Raw genomic sequence first — 17,516 nt, 5'->3', positions numbered from 1 at the left:
TTTCTTTTTTTTTTTTTGGCAACCAAACTAAGCACAATCTGTGAATGGAAAACAAACTAGATTCCAGATGGGATAAACACCATCTGGTAAATCCTTCCTGTAGCATTCATTAGAAATATTTTTGTAGAAACACCCATTTTAGGTGAGATTAAAGTGACTTCAACATATAGTGAAGAATTAGTTATGAGCTAACCATAGTTTCATTTCAGTGAGCAAATTTAACAGGAGTTACACGGCTGGGATAGAGTGAGACTAGAGTAACCTGACATTTAACCAGATAAACAGCAAAGGGAGGTAGCTACAGAAAGAGCAAAAAGGCAGACATAAATAGGGCCTACAAGTGGAAATATCGCATGAAGCAGCAAGAGTGATTTGATCATCTTCTGAGCAAGGCCAACTGATTGACAAAAACATTCAAAATAAACTCCATGGCAATGGTATGAGAGAATATTTGACTAATCTCTTAATGTACATTCTGGAGCAAGAAATATTCACTTGTACAACTACAATTTTTTTAAAAGGGGAAATGCTAATTATGATTTATTAATTTTCAGTATTTTCCTTCTGTGAGGCTTAACTTAACAAAAAACAGAACATGAATATGTTTTCCAACAAAATGCTTTGAGAAAGAGCACATACTTGCAACTTGTTTTGGCAAAACAGGAGACAGGAGATAAAGTGCAGCTGAAATTATTAACAGAAATGAATTCTGACCCCCTTCCCTTCAGCCAAATGTTTCACTGGATGAAACATCAGGGGAGGAGTTCAGTTGAGACCTGGTCTCAGTGACTCTGACTAAGGGGAACTCTGAGAAGTCTGTGCTGTGTCCTCGGAGACTTACTTGTCCGTTGGCAACAGTAAACTGTGAGGATGACCCAGATCTTGATGTCTGGAAATGAGATTTGAAGTTCTGGTCGAAGGAGCTTATTTGAAAAGTCTGCAGTATTCCCTGTGAAGAGTCTGTCTTTTTGGAGGGTGAGACCTGCTCCAGAAAGTCCTCCTCAGCTGGGGACACTGCGGAGGGAGGGGTGGTGTCATCACCTGAAAATGAAAACGAGTGCTGAGAGTCCCCGACCAGCAATCCAAAGTGAGGTTTCTCTAAAGTGGACCTTAGTGGAGAGCTCATCCCTGATTTGAACCTGCTGGGGGAAGGAAACTGTTTTTCTGTGGAGAACAGAGGCTGTCCAGCTAACGTGGGGTTTTCGGAGACCAAGCTGAGGCTCTGGCTGGTCAGGTAGCTGTCGTTCTGGCTGGTCCTCTCTAGTGCTTGCTGGAGAAACTTGGAGTATTCTTGCAAGAGGCTGACCTTCTCAGTAGCTGGCTGAGCCTGGGCGCTAGAGGCTCCGAGACTCTCCACGGGGCTGCTGTCTGAAACATCAGAGGAGTTAATGGATATGCTTGACGTCACCTCTGTGTCAGCCACGCTAAAAGAAATGTCTGATTGCCCATTAGCTTTGTTGGAGTAGTGATCCAACAGCGTCTGAAGAACCTCATCTGGCAGCACATTCTTGTCGTGAGTTGACTTAATCTCTGTGTTGATTGGCTGGGGCTCCAGAATGGTGGCAGGTACAGTTTCGTCAATGACGGTTGACACCACACTTTGCGTAACAGGCGGCTGAGAAGAGATGCTGCTCGTGTTTAGGCCATAATCCCGACTGTTGTTGGCCATTGCAGCCTGAAGGTAACGTTTCTTCTTGAGGAACTGCATGGCGTCGTCATAGTTTGTGCTGCTGGCTGCTGGCTTTGTTGGTCCTCCTTGAAGAGTTTCAACAGACTCGAGTTCAGTGTTGCTTTCTACTTCCAACAGGCCTTGCTTGTCCACAATTTCAAAGGCGTACTGTGTAACCTTACTGTTTTCCTCAAAGGAAGACAAAGTGGACAGGCAGTGAGGAGTTTGTTCATTGGACTGTTTTAGAGCCCTCTTGGGGACCTTCTTCAGGACTAGTTTAGGAGGAGTCGTCTCCTCTGATGACACTTCTGCTTCTTGGTGTTGGCTAGGTGTTTCTTCAGGAAGTTCCACAGAGTAGTCAGCAATCACGTACTCATGTTTGACTTTGGAGGACACAGCATAGAGACGTAGACCTTCAATTTTGTTCTGTCTCTGCTCCTCTTTCTCCTCTGTTTCTACAACAGCAACAGTGTGCCCTTCTGTCTGGGCAGTGGTGGAAGCACCTGAATTCTTGTCTGCGCACTTCTGGCGCTTTTTCTTGGGCAGTGAACACTCTTTGGCAAGAAAGGGGAGGCCTAAAGAATCTGCTTCACGCAAAGGTCCACCTTTACCAGCAGCCTTATTGGTCTTTCTCTCTCTGTTCTCGTGACACATTCGCCTGTGCTTTAAAACCCGGTCTGTTCTGGAGAAGTACTGTGGATGGAGGACACAACACATTTTTTTCATACGATGTTGTTGAAAAAAATTAGTTGAGGCCATACAGACAATTCAAGCAAACAATTTGCATATTCCTTTCTTATGAATCTATCAAGGGTAATCAAAGGAAAATATTTTCACAGATGTCTTATAAGACTTGAGATGCTCTTTCTGCGAGTGCCGATGCTGCAGCAAACTGAACCTGGGTGACTTCAGTCTTTTACTGGCTCTTTATTTTTTGTTGCACTTATTCAAAACTAGTTTAACTATAGCTAATACTAAGCCTTTGTATAGCATTTTTGGTCATTGTAAACTTTGTTAAATTTGTCCTTCACAAGAAATCTAATATGATCACCATCTTATGCTGTTTTCAATGCCTAATTATCAACCTTATTCAATAGTCATTATGCTCCCAGTTGCACAAATTTACAGCAAACAAAAGGGGCATACCTGGTGACAGTAGTCACATTGGTAGGGCTTCTCTCCACTGTGAGTTCTCTTGTGTCTCTCCATGTGATACTTCTGAATGAACCTCATCCCACACTCATCACAGCGAAAAGGCTTTTCACCTAAAGTGAGATAAAAAAGGAAAAGCCCAGATGAGTCACCTGTGACTAATATGATAAATAAAATCATTGTGTGTCCTGACTGCATTCTTCACTCACCAGTATGGATCTTCTCGTGTCTCTGTAGAAGATATTTCTGAATGAACCGCATGTCACACTGGCTGCACTGAAACGGCTTCTCACCTGGAGTTTGAATAATATGCATAAACATAAACAAACATCTGCATATACAGGGCAGAACAAAGCAAACACCGCTAAAGGCCACTATTTGATTTGCCATTAGTGCTCTTTAGCTGGACTGCTCATTTTTATAATAATGACTGCAAAAATATCCATCTGCAACATAATAACATGACGCTATGAGTAATTCATACCTGTGTGAATGAAGACATGCCTCTGCAGATGATAGTTGGTTCTGAAAGCAGCATTACAGTGACCACAAATGTGACACTTGGGATTTTGAATGCCCAAGGATCCATCATCATTGATGCTGAGAATCTACAATGGGAACAAGGAAAGTTACTAGTATTTCTTTTATTCTTATATCTTTCTCCGTTGAAACGTACCAGGCTTGTGAAATAATTCTCTCCATTCTAAAGGACACAAACACGTCTTTGCTTTGATAAAACTGACAGGTTTTCCACATTAAATTTCTTTAAAAGTGTTCTGACATGCACCTTTGCTGGTGAACGCTGTTTCCTTTTCTTTTTCTTGTGACACACCAGTAGGTCCTTAACTGCTTTTTTGTCCTTCTTTATCTGGACTGCTGGCTCAGACAGCTTCAGTTCCTGCTTGATGCTCAACTGTGAAAGCAGGACCATAGATAAGCAAGATATTTAATATGACATATGACCTACTTTAAAGCCCACCCACTCATCCAGCAGTTTATCCAGGTCAGGGAGACGCAATAGGGCAAGCAGAGGATAATCAACCCACGTGAGCAGACCTCACCATTTAGCAGCTGGTCCTCTACAATTTAAGAACCAAGTTGATGTGGTTCAAGCATCCTCTAAGGAGGACCACCTGCTGGAGGCATAATAGACCAGAGGGAAACCTCTGGTCCAAGAAAACCTAAGACATGCTGAGAGATTACATCTGGCGGTTGGCCTGAGAGTGTCTGCAGATCCCCCATCTGACTTTTTTAAAATTATGTTGCCACTCTCCAAGATTTCAGCAAATAACCTGCTGGATACAAGGTTATTCTTAGAGGTAGAAAAATTCAAAAACTCTGAAAATAAGATCCAAGTTATTATAGACCTGCTTTAAGCCTGATAATATTGATTGGTTTATGTTACCCCCAATGTTTACACTTAAGAGAAAAGAAGTATTTTGAAGTTCACAGTTGCTGTATCTGTATTATTCTGTGATGCAGAACAGATAAAAACACAAACATTTCGACTGATATTTAACTCAGTTTGCAGGCTCCTGGAGGACTTTTGTTTTTACTCTGATCATGAACCAGTTTACCTCAGTGGTTTAAACACACATGGTAAACAAGGGTGAGCACACTGATCCCTCATTATATTATCTCTGATGGTTAGGAATGTAATTTTCTTGTATGTTTTGGAGGATAACACTGGCTTTCTAATTTCTACATTTGCATCTTAGACTTTTTATTACTGCCATTAACTTTAATATTAAATGTAGCTTCCATTTTACAATATTCAAACTATGTTGGCAGTGTTTTGCAAACTGGTGCTAGGCTACTTAATGACTGTCTACAAATGTTAACTGGGCCAAGGGTGGTTTTCATTGATGTGTCAATAACTGGGTGCATTTTCAGTGTTAAAGGAATTAATAGCCCATAATAGACAGGCCATGAAATGACATGAAAGGAAAATCACTACACATGGAGACTGTTGGTACAGCATCCACACAAACAATCTTATCAACACGTCGACTACTTCTGTACCAGCATGAACTCACTGGCATATGAAGCAAGCAGGGCAACTTATTGGTGAGTTTTAGGGGGAAATGCACTCCCACCTCGCCTCCTCTCTCCTCTTCTCCTCCTCCACCATTCTTTGTCATCTCCTCCTGCATCATCAGCTGCTCTGGAGGGACCAGGTCATGAGTAACCAGCGAGCTCCCAGTCAAGTCCTCATCGTCATCCTCGTCATCATCATCCTCCGCCAAGAGAGGGTGGTTCACCAATGATCGTTCCCCCAGGGTCATCACCACCAGTCCTCCTCCGCTGGGCAGACCTCTCCCTCCTCCATCTATTCCCCCACTGCTGCACTTCAGCAGCATACCCTCCAGCTTGTCCTCAGCGTTCATCTTACATAGAGTAGTTATTGAGACTGAAAAAGAAAAAAGAGAGAGACAGAGAGAGAGACAATGTTGGCAGGCTAGATGTCAAACATAGTCAGTCTAGAAGGTTGTTTTGTTTTCATTTGAGTGTATTTGATCTCAAGAATTAAGATATTAAGAAAACATACAACTAGAGAAATATCAGGCATAACACAGTAAAATCCAAGTCAACGTTTCAATTGTAGTCCTTGATATAGAGATAGCAAAGTATCCTCATCAATGAAATCACCCAAATAACATACAAATTACAGCCAGGATGGAAAGCTTCAACTTTACATTTCCCCACAAACTGTAATTCGACCTTCTTCTCAAAGCTGTGGTGGTTACCATTTTTAATGTGCAAAAGTAACTTATTCTAAAACCTATTCTTTAAACTAAAGGAGGAGGTTCCATCACTGATGTTTGTATTAACAGTGGGAAACAAAAGCCTTGCTCCAGTCTGGTAGACATGAGTCTGCTGTTATAAATATGATGTATATTCTATTCCCAGTGGGTGTCATTCACGTACTCACTAGTTGTATATATAGGACTACCTCTAAGAATATGGCTTGCTAATTTCCAAGTAATGGTTTACACTTGTAGTCCCTGTCAGTTCCAAGTCTGTTGCCCAAACATTATCTCTTCTAAGTAATACAGTGTCAGCTTGAATTAGGTCAGCTGTTGTTTCTGAGACCTTACCTTACAAAAAGTACTGTACAGTGTGAAGTGATAGCAAGCACTGTGAAACAACTCGGAAAGTTGGCAATTTATTAAAATTATGTGCTGATGATTTTAGGGGCCTGGGTCATATAATGTTTAAAGTCATTTTGCATAAGTTAACGTACTTATAAGCCAGGGCCGATTATTTTGCTTAATATTTCTATCAAATACGGTTAAATGTCAGTGCACGTCGACAACATGAGATTTCCAGTACCGAAAGATGAGCTAACCAGCTATGCATTTTATAATTAAACATTACACGACGTGCTTACTTAGCGTTACACTTCAACAACACCTAATTAGTTAACTAGCAATCACTCGATCGTAAAACGGTTAACGCAAGCTAACCTAGCACTTGTGGACCGTTTAGGAGGGTTTGTATTGTAGCTAATACAGACTGACTCAAGTATGGCAGGTTAAGTATCTGTCACGGTTTAAACACACACCAACAACCACTAAGCCCCATATGTAAACACACTCACTGTGTCACTTAGGTTAAGTGGGTTAAGTCTCTTGCTAAGCAGCTAGCTAGCCGCGCTTGGCAAAGCTGCTAACGTTGAACTACATCACGTTTAAAACAAAACTGCCGCAGTGACGTAGGAAGAAAGGCCAGCGCGCCTTCAAACTTAAAGCACATCCAAACCATATCAGCCATACAAATTAATCTTAATTATTGTACATAATAATAATAATAATTCAGCTGATTTGTCAATCCGTTTGAGACCAGCATTTCATTTTTACAGCTATAATTCAACCTCGGCCAATACCGCCAAGCCGTTTCAGTATATCTGCATTAACCGTTCCCCTTGACTCGCTGAAACTAGTGCGTTACTGAATGCTTTATTTTGAAGGCTGCTGCCGGAAGCTCTTTTCGACTTGCACGTACTTGACAGAAATCGACGGCCTATTTGAGGCTAGTAGGCTAGCTGATAGCAGGTTGCTGCAAACATTGACCACTGTCTACGGCTGTAATATTCGCTTGACACCGCATGTCCACAGCGACAGATGTGTCCTCTCGCATGTAGCATTCAACAATGGATTGTAGCTCGCATTAAACGACAGACATAACACAAAACGCAACTTTGGTTTGCACATTTCACCAAACTTGTCAGCAGGGTTAGTCCGCTACGGAGCTAGCGCCTCCAGCTTCCTCAGCCGCTCACTTCCATAGGCCCACAATGATACTGCCTGCTAGTAAAGCTAACCTTCGCTAACTAGCTAGCTCGCAACTAAGACAAACAATTACGCGCGTCTCCGTGGCGCACAAGCGATATGCCAACCATTAACGCTGCATTGTTTCCTCTTACCTGTTATTCGTCTTAAACCCGTTTAGCTGTCATGATTGTTATGCAAGACTACAGTGTAATGATGGTGTGCGGAATAATCAAACACACTATCACGTTTCATGAAGGCGTGAAGGTTTCTGTTTGTCGCCATCTAGCGGCGGGGTGTGGGTCAGTGTCGTGAACAGTGCGCTCCTGGGCCATGCTGATGAATATATGAATATATTCCCTCAAGCTTCAGTTTGACGACCTATAAGTGGTTCTTAACATTAATGTCTTGGTAAATGTTTTCAGTCATTTTAATTCTCTATTGTCTACATATTCTATCCCTTTTGAAATAGTCATTTAAAACATGTAGGCTATAGCAACTTGTGGCTGTATAAACACGGATTATGCATTCTGGTTATGTCTATTAATAGTCCGCACATTGATTACCCTAAATATGATTTGTGATCATCTGATAGAATCCAATCGGAAATTAAGTCATGTCCAAGGGCTGTTTGTATTTCCGGATGGAGAATTTTGCAGCTACTTATATGGATTTTCTTTCCTAAGTGAAACAACAAACAGATTTCTTAATTTCCTAATCCCAAAAATGAACAAACACAAACTCCACTAACCCCTTCCAATAACGACCCTCTGATATTTAGCCTAGGCTGTAGGTAGGCTACGCTACAGCTGCAATATTACTATTGAAACAAGAGTTTTCCATGTCATTTTTAGACCATGTGCCCTTTATTATGGGATTACTGCGGGATTACTTATTTTTGAAAAGGTGCGTTAAGCCGTAGCCTAACCAACCTTATAAGAATAATGTGAAAGGGCGCATCAAGTGGAAACGGGTTTGGTGTAATAATAACCATCCGGGTTTATCTGTCCTTTTAATCCATTCAGCTGACAGGTTTGCCACAAAAAGGGATGTTGAGGGTCGTGATAAGATGATATCTTGTCATGCACACACACACACACACACACACACACACACACGCACACACACACTCCGGCGTGAGGAATACTAATCAACCTGTTTGCCTACAAGTGCAGCAGCTCGGCGCGCAGTTCAGGACTTCTCTAGTCTGTCTAGAAACGTCTCTGCTGGATTTAATCTAAACCTCCACCTGCTGAATTTCACCGGGTTTTTTGTTGTGCAGCCTTGTTTGAGCAAACGAGTGGTTGTCACTCGTGTCTTCCCCGTCTCCGTCTCTTCTGATGTGCGACAGACAGTCAGGGAGAGTGGACCCGGGGACTGACAGCCCACTCCTGCGCCGCTTCTAGCCAGGGAAAGCCCCCCCACGCGTTTCGCGCCTGGATCGCCGGCATACATCCGCGGTGTGGAGTGCGTGTGCATGTGCGTCAGGCTCTAAATGTGTGAGTTCGTGCACGTCAAAGCCCCGGGCTCCGTCTTCAACAGTTGCCACCGGAGCGGAGGAGAGGAGAGGAGCAGAGCGAGAGAGATAGCGGACTGAGGACGGACGGACGCGGAGCCCCACGCCGCTCTGCCCGGCTCTGCTCCTGACATGCAGTCGCTCATCTCTCCGGTGACAAAGGCCATCCTAGTAGCGCTTTTCATCTTCGCCATACTCCTCATCCTCTATGTGATCCTCTGGTACATTTGCAGAGACGTGGACTGCGACCACGGCATTTGAGGATTCCGTTAAAACGGGAATAACGGGAATTTCACAATGGGGCGCACAGAGAAGCCCGCAGAGCCCAGGGTCATCCCGTAAGTCTGCCTGCACGTCTTCCTTCTGTCTGGTCATTTCTTGTTCTGTGTGCGTGTTTCTAGGTTATCTGTGGCCGTGTGCGTCTCCCTGTGCGTGTATGTGTGTGTGTGTGCACGCGTGCAGTCCTGTCGTGCGTAATGTTAAATGCGCCCCGGTTAGAAGGTGATGACCGGCGTGCGTCTCCGCCGGCATCCCGGTGTCCCAGACCCTAAATGAGCAGAGCCCCAGATTCTCTTCCGTTCAACTTAACAGCGATCAATCTACCAATGCTGGCCGGTGTCGGCTACCACAGACCCGGTGTTATTCCTGACAGGGAATTCTCAAAGGTGAAACAATGTCATCAGGAGGATATCGAACTAGTGTCAAACGGGCTGTGGGCTGTGTGTGGGCTCTCAGTTAATAGACAGCTGGCCACATTGCGGTAAACGGCGAGGGTGTCCTATAAGGTCAAGAACAACAGTGTTTACCCGAGGTTGCCAATATTGTTTTGGCCCCCTTCATCCTCCTCCTCCTCCTCCTCCTCCTCCTCCTTCCGTATATCTGCGGCATTAGTTCATGCTCAGTTCATCGTGGTCTCTGAGGATGCTTCCACATTGGCATTTTACATCCAACGAGATAACAGGATTATCGCCACTGGCTCCTGTGCGTCTTATTCCTAATCTGTTTTGTGCCATGTTTCTGACTCCTTATCATGAACACCGCGTTAATGCTTTTACGCATAGCGCATTTATATTCCCCTTGACATCCTGTGAGCTTGTTGCAACACGCTTTGTCCAGTCTTAGTTTGGGAAGATGTTCTTATATTTACTTTTACACACACACACACACACACACACACACACACACACACACACACACAGAGAGAGAGAGAGAGAGAGAGAGAGAGAGAGAGAGGGAGAGAGAAAGAGAGAGAGAGTGCAGACTGGCCACACTTAATGAAGGACTTCTCAATATTGCAGGCACGTTGGCGTTGGTGCCTACATGTTGTCACATGGCCCATAAAGCTATTAAACATGTGAGATGTGATTGTCATTTTCACGGGTCCAAAGCAATTTGTTTTCATCTCCACCAACCCCAAACCAGGAAAACGAATAAACTGTGCAGGTCCTAAAGTGGAGAATGTGAAGGACACACCAAGGACATGATGCTTTTTAAAGGTTTTTAGGGCATTTGAGCAGGAAGGTATTGAGGGGGATGCAAACCAAAGCCCCGTTTATCTCTTTAATTTCAGAAAACCTTTTTAGGGTTTCTATGAATCTTTAAAACAAAAGAGCTACACATCTTCACATAACATGAGGATGGTCTTTGTACAGGGGGAAATATGACTCATTCCCTTATATACCTGATTAGTGACTGCTGAATGATGATTACACATAAACTGTATTGTTGCCACCTTTTCATGAAACACCACCTCACTATTTTCCCCATAAACACCTCAGAGGATTTAAACAACCAAGCATCTCCCCTAACTCACCAACAAAGTGCAAGTTTAAGCTTAAACATTTGAAACCTTCTTATTTTGAGCTGCAAGCGCAACACTCTAGTATTTAAAAATCCATAAGCAGCCCTAAATGCTGGATGCAGCCATGAAGAAGAAACCCCGCAGCCTCCAAAACTGTTGTGTGTGCTGTCCTGCAGAGAAAAGGAGAGAGTCTGACGGGATGGCAGATGCCCTCTTTGACCGGACTACAAAATGATTCCTGTCAGCCATGAGTAGATATGCAACCAGCCTGTGTCACTCCTCCACACACAGAAACACACATACACACACGAGGCTGTAAATGACAGTTGCAACTCCATCAGCTCCAGTAATGACATAAGAAAAAAGACAGGGAGCAGAAAGGTATGTGAGAACGGCTCCTGTCGGTGTCTGTCTGTTTAAACCGGTGCCCTGGATTGTCTGTGCGTGTGCAAGTGTGTGTCAAGGTGGAACGAAGGAAAGAAAGCAGTGTTTGCGCAACTGTGTATGTTTGTGCAGTTTGTTAAAAAAGAAAGGCAGTGTGTGTGTGTGTGTGTGTGTGTGTGAGAGAGAGAGAGAGAGAGAGCCAGCGTGGGAGGGGGTTAAACACTGACATGCTCCAGAATGACAGATGATAAAAAAATGAAAAGTGGAGCAGGGAAGGCTCAGTGGGACTCAGCATTACAGACAGGTGTGTGTGTGTGTGTGTGTGTGTGTGTATGTGTGTGTACTGGTGCATGTATTCTAACCATGACTAAAATTCACTCAAGTTTATTGAAAATATTTCCCCTCATTAAATACATGTGTAAACTGTAAGATTGCAGTATACCAACTGTGTAATGGCAGAACTAATGATTTGTGTGTGTGTGTGACCTAAAAAGTTTTTCTTTTTAACAATTCCAAACATACACATATTTCAGAGCGTGTCAAAATGAAACTGAATTGATTAAGTATTTTTTTCAGGTTTCTATGCAATTTCATAACACATATCTATGATAAGGGTCATTTATCCCACAAACACACTACACGTGAAGCTGTGGGAGGCAGGCAGACATCCATATACACCGAGGGGCTTCTTTTCTATCAGAACGCTTGAATGTTAATACACCTTTATAAATCCAAGTTCAATTGAGATTGAAATCATAAAATATGTAGAGATAAAAGTAAATTATTGAAGCCAGATTTAGAGGGGATTTATCAACCTTTTCTGAAGGTGGAAATACTGTATATGGGAAAGCGTGTGTGAATGAATGTGTGTATGTTGCCATCAGCTGCTCATACTCACAAATAAATTATAGTGGCCAGAGAAACATGACCACAATTGCTGATGAATTCTAAAGTCCTCTATAACACTGCCCTCATAAATATAGACATGATCAGAGACGTTTCCTATCATCAAACTATAAATGTGGCTGTAAAGGTCAGGATTTCTGTTTGGGCTGCTGGGATGTGGCGTTTAAGGTCACAGAGCAGAGCACAGAAGCTGCATCAAGACCTGATAAAATAGAATAGTTCATATTGTTTGGCAAACACTGTGAATAATTCATACTTTTTATGTATTTCCATTTTCAATATTTGTCCCTTAAATGTTGAACAGCTGCAAATACTATTTCGCATATACTCCCGATTCATGTAGATACAAATGATGCATATAATGACGACCGTCATCATTCAGTCCATAACAAGGACAAATATTCAACTCCTACCAGTGAAATCAGTTAATAATCCATTTACATGTCTGATGGACATTTTCCTCTGTTTATTTATTTAACACAAACTTACACCATAATGCGCTCTACTTACATTGACAACAAACACTCAGATTTAACCTATTACAATATTTTTTTCCTGTATTAAGGACATAGTTACTGAATCTCTCTATATAAGCTCTTGTGTGGAGGTCAGATGTCAGGGTCGGCAACAGAACGGTGACACTGGATGGTCAGTGTCTTGTTCAAGGACACTTCAGTAGGAGGGGATACTTATTGGTAAATGGACTTGAACATGACTTGTATGTCATGTCATTTAAAAAAATAAAATAAATAAATAAATCAAAATTCAAACAGTGTTGAAATGTTTAGTAGATTTCCAGTAGCTGCATTTCCCTAAAGACGAAGGTTACATGGTGGATGAAATGAAGAAACCTCCTTATGTATCTATGAGTAACACCTGTAACAACCAATATCAGATTCACCCTCTGGTGTCAGTTTGTTCAACACTTAGTGACCTAGGATAATGTAATGAGCAAATATGGACTTTAGAGCCACAAACATGTTAAAAATACTATCACAATGTTGAGCAGTTATTATCTTAAATATGATACCGCTCTCTGATAAAAAACAATTTTAAAGGGTTTATAAGCTGCTATTAACAGATTTATTAATGGTTAATACCAGTGTTTTATTGATTAGTTATAATACTTATAATTATCAGGACAACCACTTATCTTCTGGCAAAAAGATGCAGAACATATAGACCAAAATCTATTTGTATCTATTGCTTGAATGATTTATTAGCCATTAATGAATCCTTATAAATCCCTTATAAACTTACCATTTCATATCACTGCCGGAGTTCACATTCACTCTTACACCTGAGTGCTGAAAAAAAGGTATGCATAGTTTGACTTTTGAATATCAGGGCTTTGCTTTGATACAGTCCTGAATATGAATTTTAAATTGAGTGATTTTTAATTTTTTTTTTTTTTAATTGAATATGGAGTTCCACTATGAATGTTATATTTTTTGAGTTGTGTTTTTAGGTGTTTCTCTGTTTTGATGAGTGACTGCATTCATTTTCCGAGAGACTTACCATAACTGTGTGGTCACCACTGAAATGAACCAAATTTAATATAAATGGTCGCATTTTACTCTCTGTTAAGCAACATTGCTATGTCAAGGTTATGTTTTTTTTTTTTTACCTTTTCACATGCACCTACTTGAACAGAAACAAAAATCAGTGTACTGTATATTCTGATGCAGACCAAGAAGCTGATTTAAATTCAAACTCAGTATCTCCATAAGTTAAAGACATGTCAGTACAGAACTCCTAAAGATATTTGTGTTGCTGTAGAAACTGTGTTGCATAAAGAGTCTGTCAACAAGAGAGTGAAGAGAAATGTATTTGTCAACTGTAATATGTCTTGTTTAGCAGATGTCTAGGTCACAGTTCTTTGTTTCTGCAATGTGTTTATGTAATAAAATTAATATATATATAGATGTCAATGTAATATGTTTTCTGGTATCAGCCGCAAAAATTCAATAATCTCTGAGGCTTTTCCACATACTAACATTTAAACATCCAGAGGACAGACTCTCATTATGAAAGCAATGACATTAACTTGTGCCACCTTTTTCTACTTCAATACATACAAACTACAAACACTTTTGAGTTTGAGCACCCAGTTTTTCTCTCATTCACCACCATTAGCACTACATGCTTGGGGCGTCCTGTTGTAAGTTGTAAGTTTCTGCTCTCCCTTCCCATCAGTTCTCTACTGTACTCTCTCATAAAGTCAATCTTTAGTTAAAACAGCATGAGCCAACCTTAACCTGATCCCTATTCAGACCTTAACCTGAAAACCAAGTCCTAGGCCTCAAACAGCCCCTTGAAGCACTGAGGCCTGGTCAGGTTGACCCGACTTCACAAATATGTTCTCATTCTGAAGGTCTAAAACTCAAATTGGCTCTCAGAGAGATAGAAGCACAACACACACACACACACACACATGCGCATGCACATGCGCGCGCACGCGCACGCACACACACACACAAACACACACGCATGCACACATGCACATGCGCGCGCGCGCACACACACACACACACACACACACACACACACACACCTCAAAGCCATAAAAATAGATTGTCAGTGACTCAGCCGTTATGTAAAGTCCATCTCTGATAGGGCCGCCTGGGGCTGTTTATGTCAGTTTAGCTTGACAGCACTGGAGCTGAGGTGACACGTGTCTGCTGTGTCCGAGCTTCAATACACACTCATACACACACACACACACACACTTTTCCCAGAATGTGCGTGCAGGCCTCTCTCCCTCTTTCTCTTCCTTCCTTTCTAAGGCTACGTTCCCCAGTGTGTGTCCCCCAATGGACAAAGATGTGATACAGTCAGCGTAACAGACTCCCTCCAGCCCAAACAACGTACATTATTATCACTCCAGCGCAGACTGGGTCGGAAACACCACATTAGACATGAATCACATCCGCCATCCCCGTGGCCAGGTGGGCAGTTCAATCAATATTGGTAAACTCAAGCAACTCACTTGAATCTAGAGCAAGACTGCTACATTAGCTCTGTGTTGTCTTTATTAAGCATCAGATCTGGTCCTGTCTGTATCACACACTTCCAATATAACAGATGTGGGGCACATTGTTTGATTATATATTTATCATCTGCACTCATTTTCTAGGGGAAAACCTCCACAAAAAGCCACAAAAACAGTCACGTTTATATATCAAAATTCTATATCAAAGTCTTTTTTGTGACCAGTAACCCACAGTGGTCCAGCCCTCATCCAGTGCAGCTTGAGGAGGATAAAGGTAATAAGAGTGGAGACTCTTACTTATGTACTTTGAATTAAATGCTGTAACAATCCGTCATTCCACAAGTAATTAGAGTTAATCACATTCAGGCAGGTGATATCTGATTTAATTTTTTTTTTTTGACACAATCACGAAAAAAAAAACTCGAGTGTGTGTGCTGAGGAATCAGTGTTGCTGGGCTAAATGGAGGGATAGGTTAAGGACCTGAAAGGACAGAAAATGATAAAAAGAGATTAAAAAAAAAGTCCTGTCTCAGTGAACAACAGGTTTCAGACAGAAACAGAGGCACACACACTGACTCAGAGACTGTTAAATTAAATGTGTTCAACACTGCGTGTGTGTGTGTGTGTGTTGCACAGAGTTAATGGCAGTCTTAATTGGTGCAAGCAAATATCCCTCCCACTGCTCCTCTTTCTACATCTACTAATGGAAAAGCAACCACTCCCTGAAGACAGTTTGGAGAAACAGTGTAGAGATGCATTTGATGAACATAAGCGTGCACGCACTTGACCGTGCACACACGAGCACACATACATGCACGGACTTTTATCTCCACAAAAGATGATTATATGATACACACACAACTTGCATGCATAATGACATCTCTACATATGCACGGTGTGTCTACAGACATACAAAGAGACAACATAATTTCCAACAGCTATTACATGTAGTAACAGACTCTCTCACACACAGAAATGCACATATATTCATCTTTCTAACTCAAGAATACCCACTCACCTTGCATCTAGAAAGCAACCACTGAGAGTCCATTGAATCTAGGTGCTAGGTGCTATACACGAAGCATAATTCTCCACCTGCATGGTCTATTCATTGCCTCAAAAGTCATTCAGAATCTGATTTTGTTGGAAAGTTTTGGAGACATTTCCAAAGCTACTGTCATGTCTTCTGGCCTAGAAATTGGAGGCAGAAGGGGGCGACCCGATAGCCGAGTAGTTATGGTGCATACCACATGAGCGCATATGCTCTGAGCAGGTGAATTGCCAGTTTGGCTCCTGACCGGCGTGACTCTTTGCTGATGTGTCAGTCTCCTTCGCTCTGTCCCCTCATTTCCTGTCACTCTACACTATCCTATTCAATAAAGGTGTAAAATGCCAAAAAAAAGAAAGGAGGCATAGATTAATTACAGTAATAAAAATAGGTATGTGGATGGAAGTTAATATTGATAAATTGTGTAAAGCCGTGTGAAGCTCACACTAATGTTGCTGTGCCACAGCGGAGCACCATCCGTAAAGTTGATTTGGCATTGGTTCCTTCCTGACACAACCCTTGAGGAGCCGGGGACTGAACCAGCAACTGATCAGCAGCCAACCTGCTCTACCACCTGACACATGCCCCCCCCTTTAAAAAGTATATAAAAGTTATAATAGCTAAAGAAAAGGCCCTGATTTATTTATTAGAACCTTGTAGCCCATTAACACATGCACATATATTTCTAATTACAACAGCACAGCCGCCTGAAGGTCACTTTCTGGTTACTTTTACCGAGTCCCAAAAATAAAACAAAAATATTGCTTTTGGGCCATTTGTAAGCCCTTTTTGTCACAAATGCCTGTAAGTCATAAAGACGGGGAAAAAAGTCCCAGACCAGATGTTAATCCAGGATGTTGTTATATGGTGTGTGCAGTCGCCTACTGCAAACACATTCAAAAATCTCAGGTTTCACTTTCATGTTTACAAGCTGGCCTTTGGCTTCTCTCCCCATGGAAGGCCTGTGGCGGCTGCAGCTGAGGCGACACAACAATTACCAAATCTGTCCATGTACAGTTCACTGCCTTTTCCCACCCACGGCTCCTAGTGCCCATCCGGCCATCCCTGGAGGGGACTGCCTCTCCTGAGGTTTCTTCTGTTTTTCCTTTTTACTTACAATCTAGGTGTTAGTGTTTGTTTTGTTTTTTTTAGTGGTTTTCCCCTCTCTTCATAGAGAGCCGGGGCTGAATTGGAAACTCTGTGCTGTCCTAGGCCATAAAGCCCTTTCAGGCACTGTATATGATACTGGACTTTACAAAATAACTGCAAACACGTTGTGGATGCACTAAATCCTAAATGCAGCAGTATCATGTATCAAGTATTTTAGTCAGGTATTTACTGAAGCAAAAATGCTATAAGTCTTTACAGAGAAATGGGAATTGTTCAAGATTTCGGGAAAATATTTGCTTTCTTGTTGAGAGTAAGATTAAGGTGAAGCTAGCAGCTTAATCTTAGTTTAGCACATGGGTTGTCAAACTGAGAGGTATGGCTCCCCAGGGAGGCAGGGGAGAGCTGAAGGGGAGGCTCAGAGCGAGAGATGAGCGAAATTGAGTCAAAAATTGTTTTCTTCCTCAGAGTCACAACTCACCCAAATCTCGACACACAGACATAATACACATTTTAAAATCAGTGTGACCTTAACTACCTTACAATACATCCATCACAAATCTGTACAGAAGTCATTCAAAAAAAATACACTTGAACTTGCCTGAGAATCATCCTGTTTTTAAGTCTTCTGTAAATCCACTACTTATATTGCAACAAGAACTGCTAATAG

General features: G+C 41.9%; 2 protein-coding genes across 5 annotated transcripts in view; one reads left to right on the top strand and one right to left on the bottom strand.

The window, feature by feature from the left end:
- znf148 (zinc finger protein 148) lies at positions 1-7,373 on the bottom strand. Of its 4 annotated transcripts, none has more exons than XM_071457046.1 (7): positions 7,248-7,373; positions 4,858-5,231; positions 3,609-3,734; positions 3,306-3,429; positions 3,031-3,114; positions 2,816-2,934; positions 1-2,362 (listed from the first exon to the last, which is right to left on the bottom strand). In XM_071457046.1, the coding sequence occupies exons 2-7, from the start codon at positions 5,206-5,208 to the stop codon at positions 725-727; spliced, it is 2,442 nt and encodes an 813-aa protein (XP_071313147.1). In that variant the 5' UTR covers positions 5,209-5,231; positions 7,248-7,373; the 3' UTR covers positions 1-724. The 4 variants fall into 4 exon arrangements, with proteins under 4 accessions (XP_071313147.1, XP_071313403.1, XP_071313236.1 ...); XM_071457302.1 differs by having other exon boundaries at positions 4,918-5,231; XM_071457135.1 differs by lacking the exon at positions 7,248-7,373 and adding an exon at positions 6,423-6,524.
- A 965-nt stretch (positions 7,374-8,338) lies between these two features.
- LOC139637855 (polyprenol dehydrogenase) overlaps positions 8,339-17,516 on the top strand; it is a 45,681-nt gene continuing 36,503 nt past the window's right edge. The window contains exon 1 of the mRNA XM_071506896.1: positions 8,339-8,946. The gene's annotated coding sequence lies outside the window, so the exon portion shown is untranslated. The remainder of the gene's footprint in view (positions 8,947-17,516) is intronic.

This window comes from Trachinotus anak, unplaced genomic scaffold (genome assembly GCF_046630095.1).
Source record: "Trachinotus anak isolate AG129_WGS33_773 ecotype Australia unplaced genomic scaffold, CSIRO_AGI_Tana_v1 ptg000001l, whole genome shotgun sequence".
Classification (NCBI taxonomy): Eukaryota; Metazoa; Chordata; class Actinopteri; order Carangiformes; family Carangidae; genus Trachinotus; species Trachinotus anak.
Note: the sequence above shows the minus strand (reverse complement) of the source record. Positions and strands in the feature narration are given on the sequence as shown.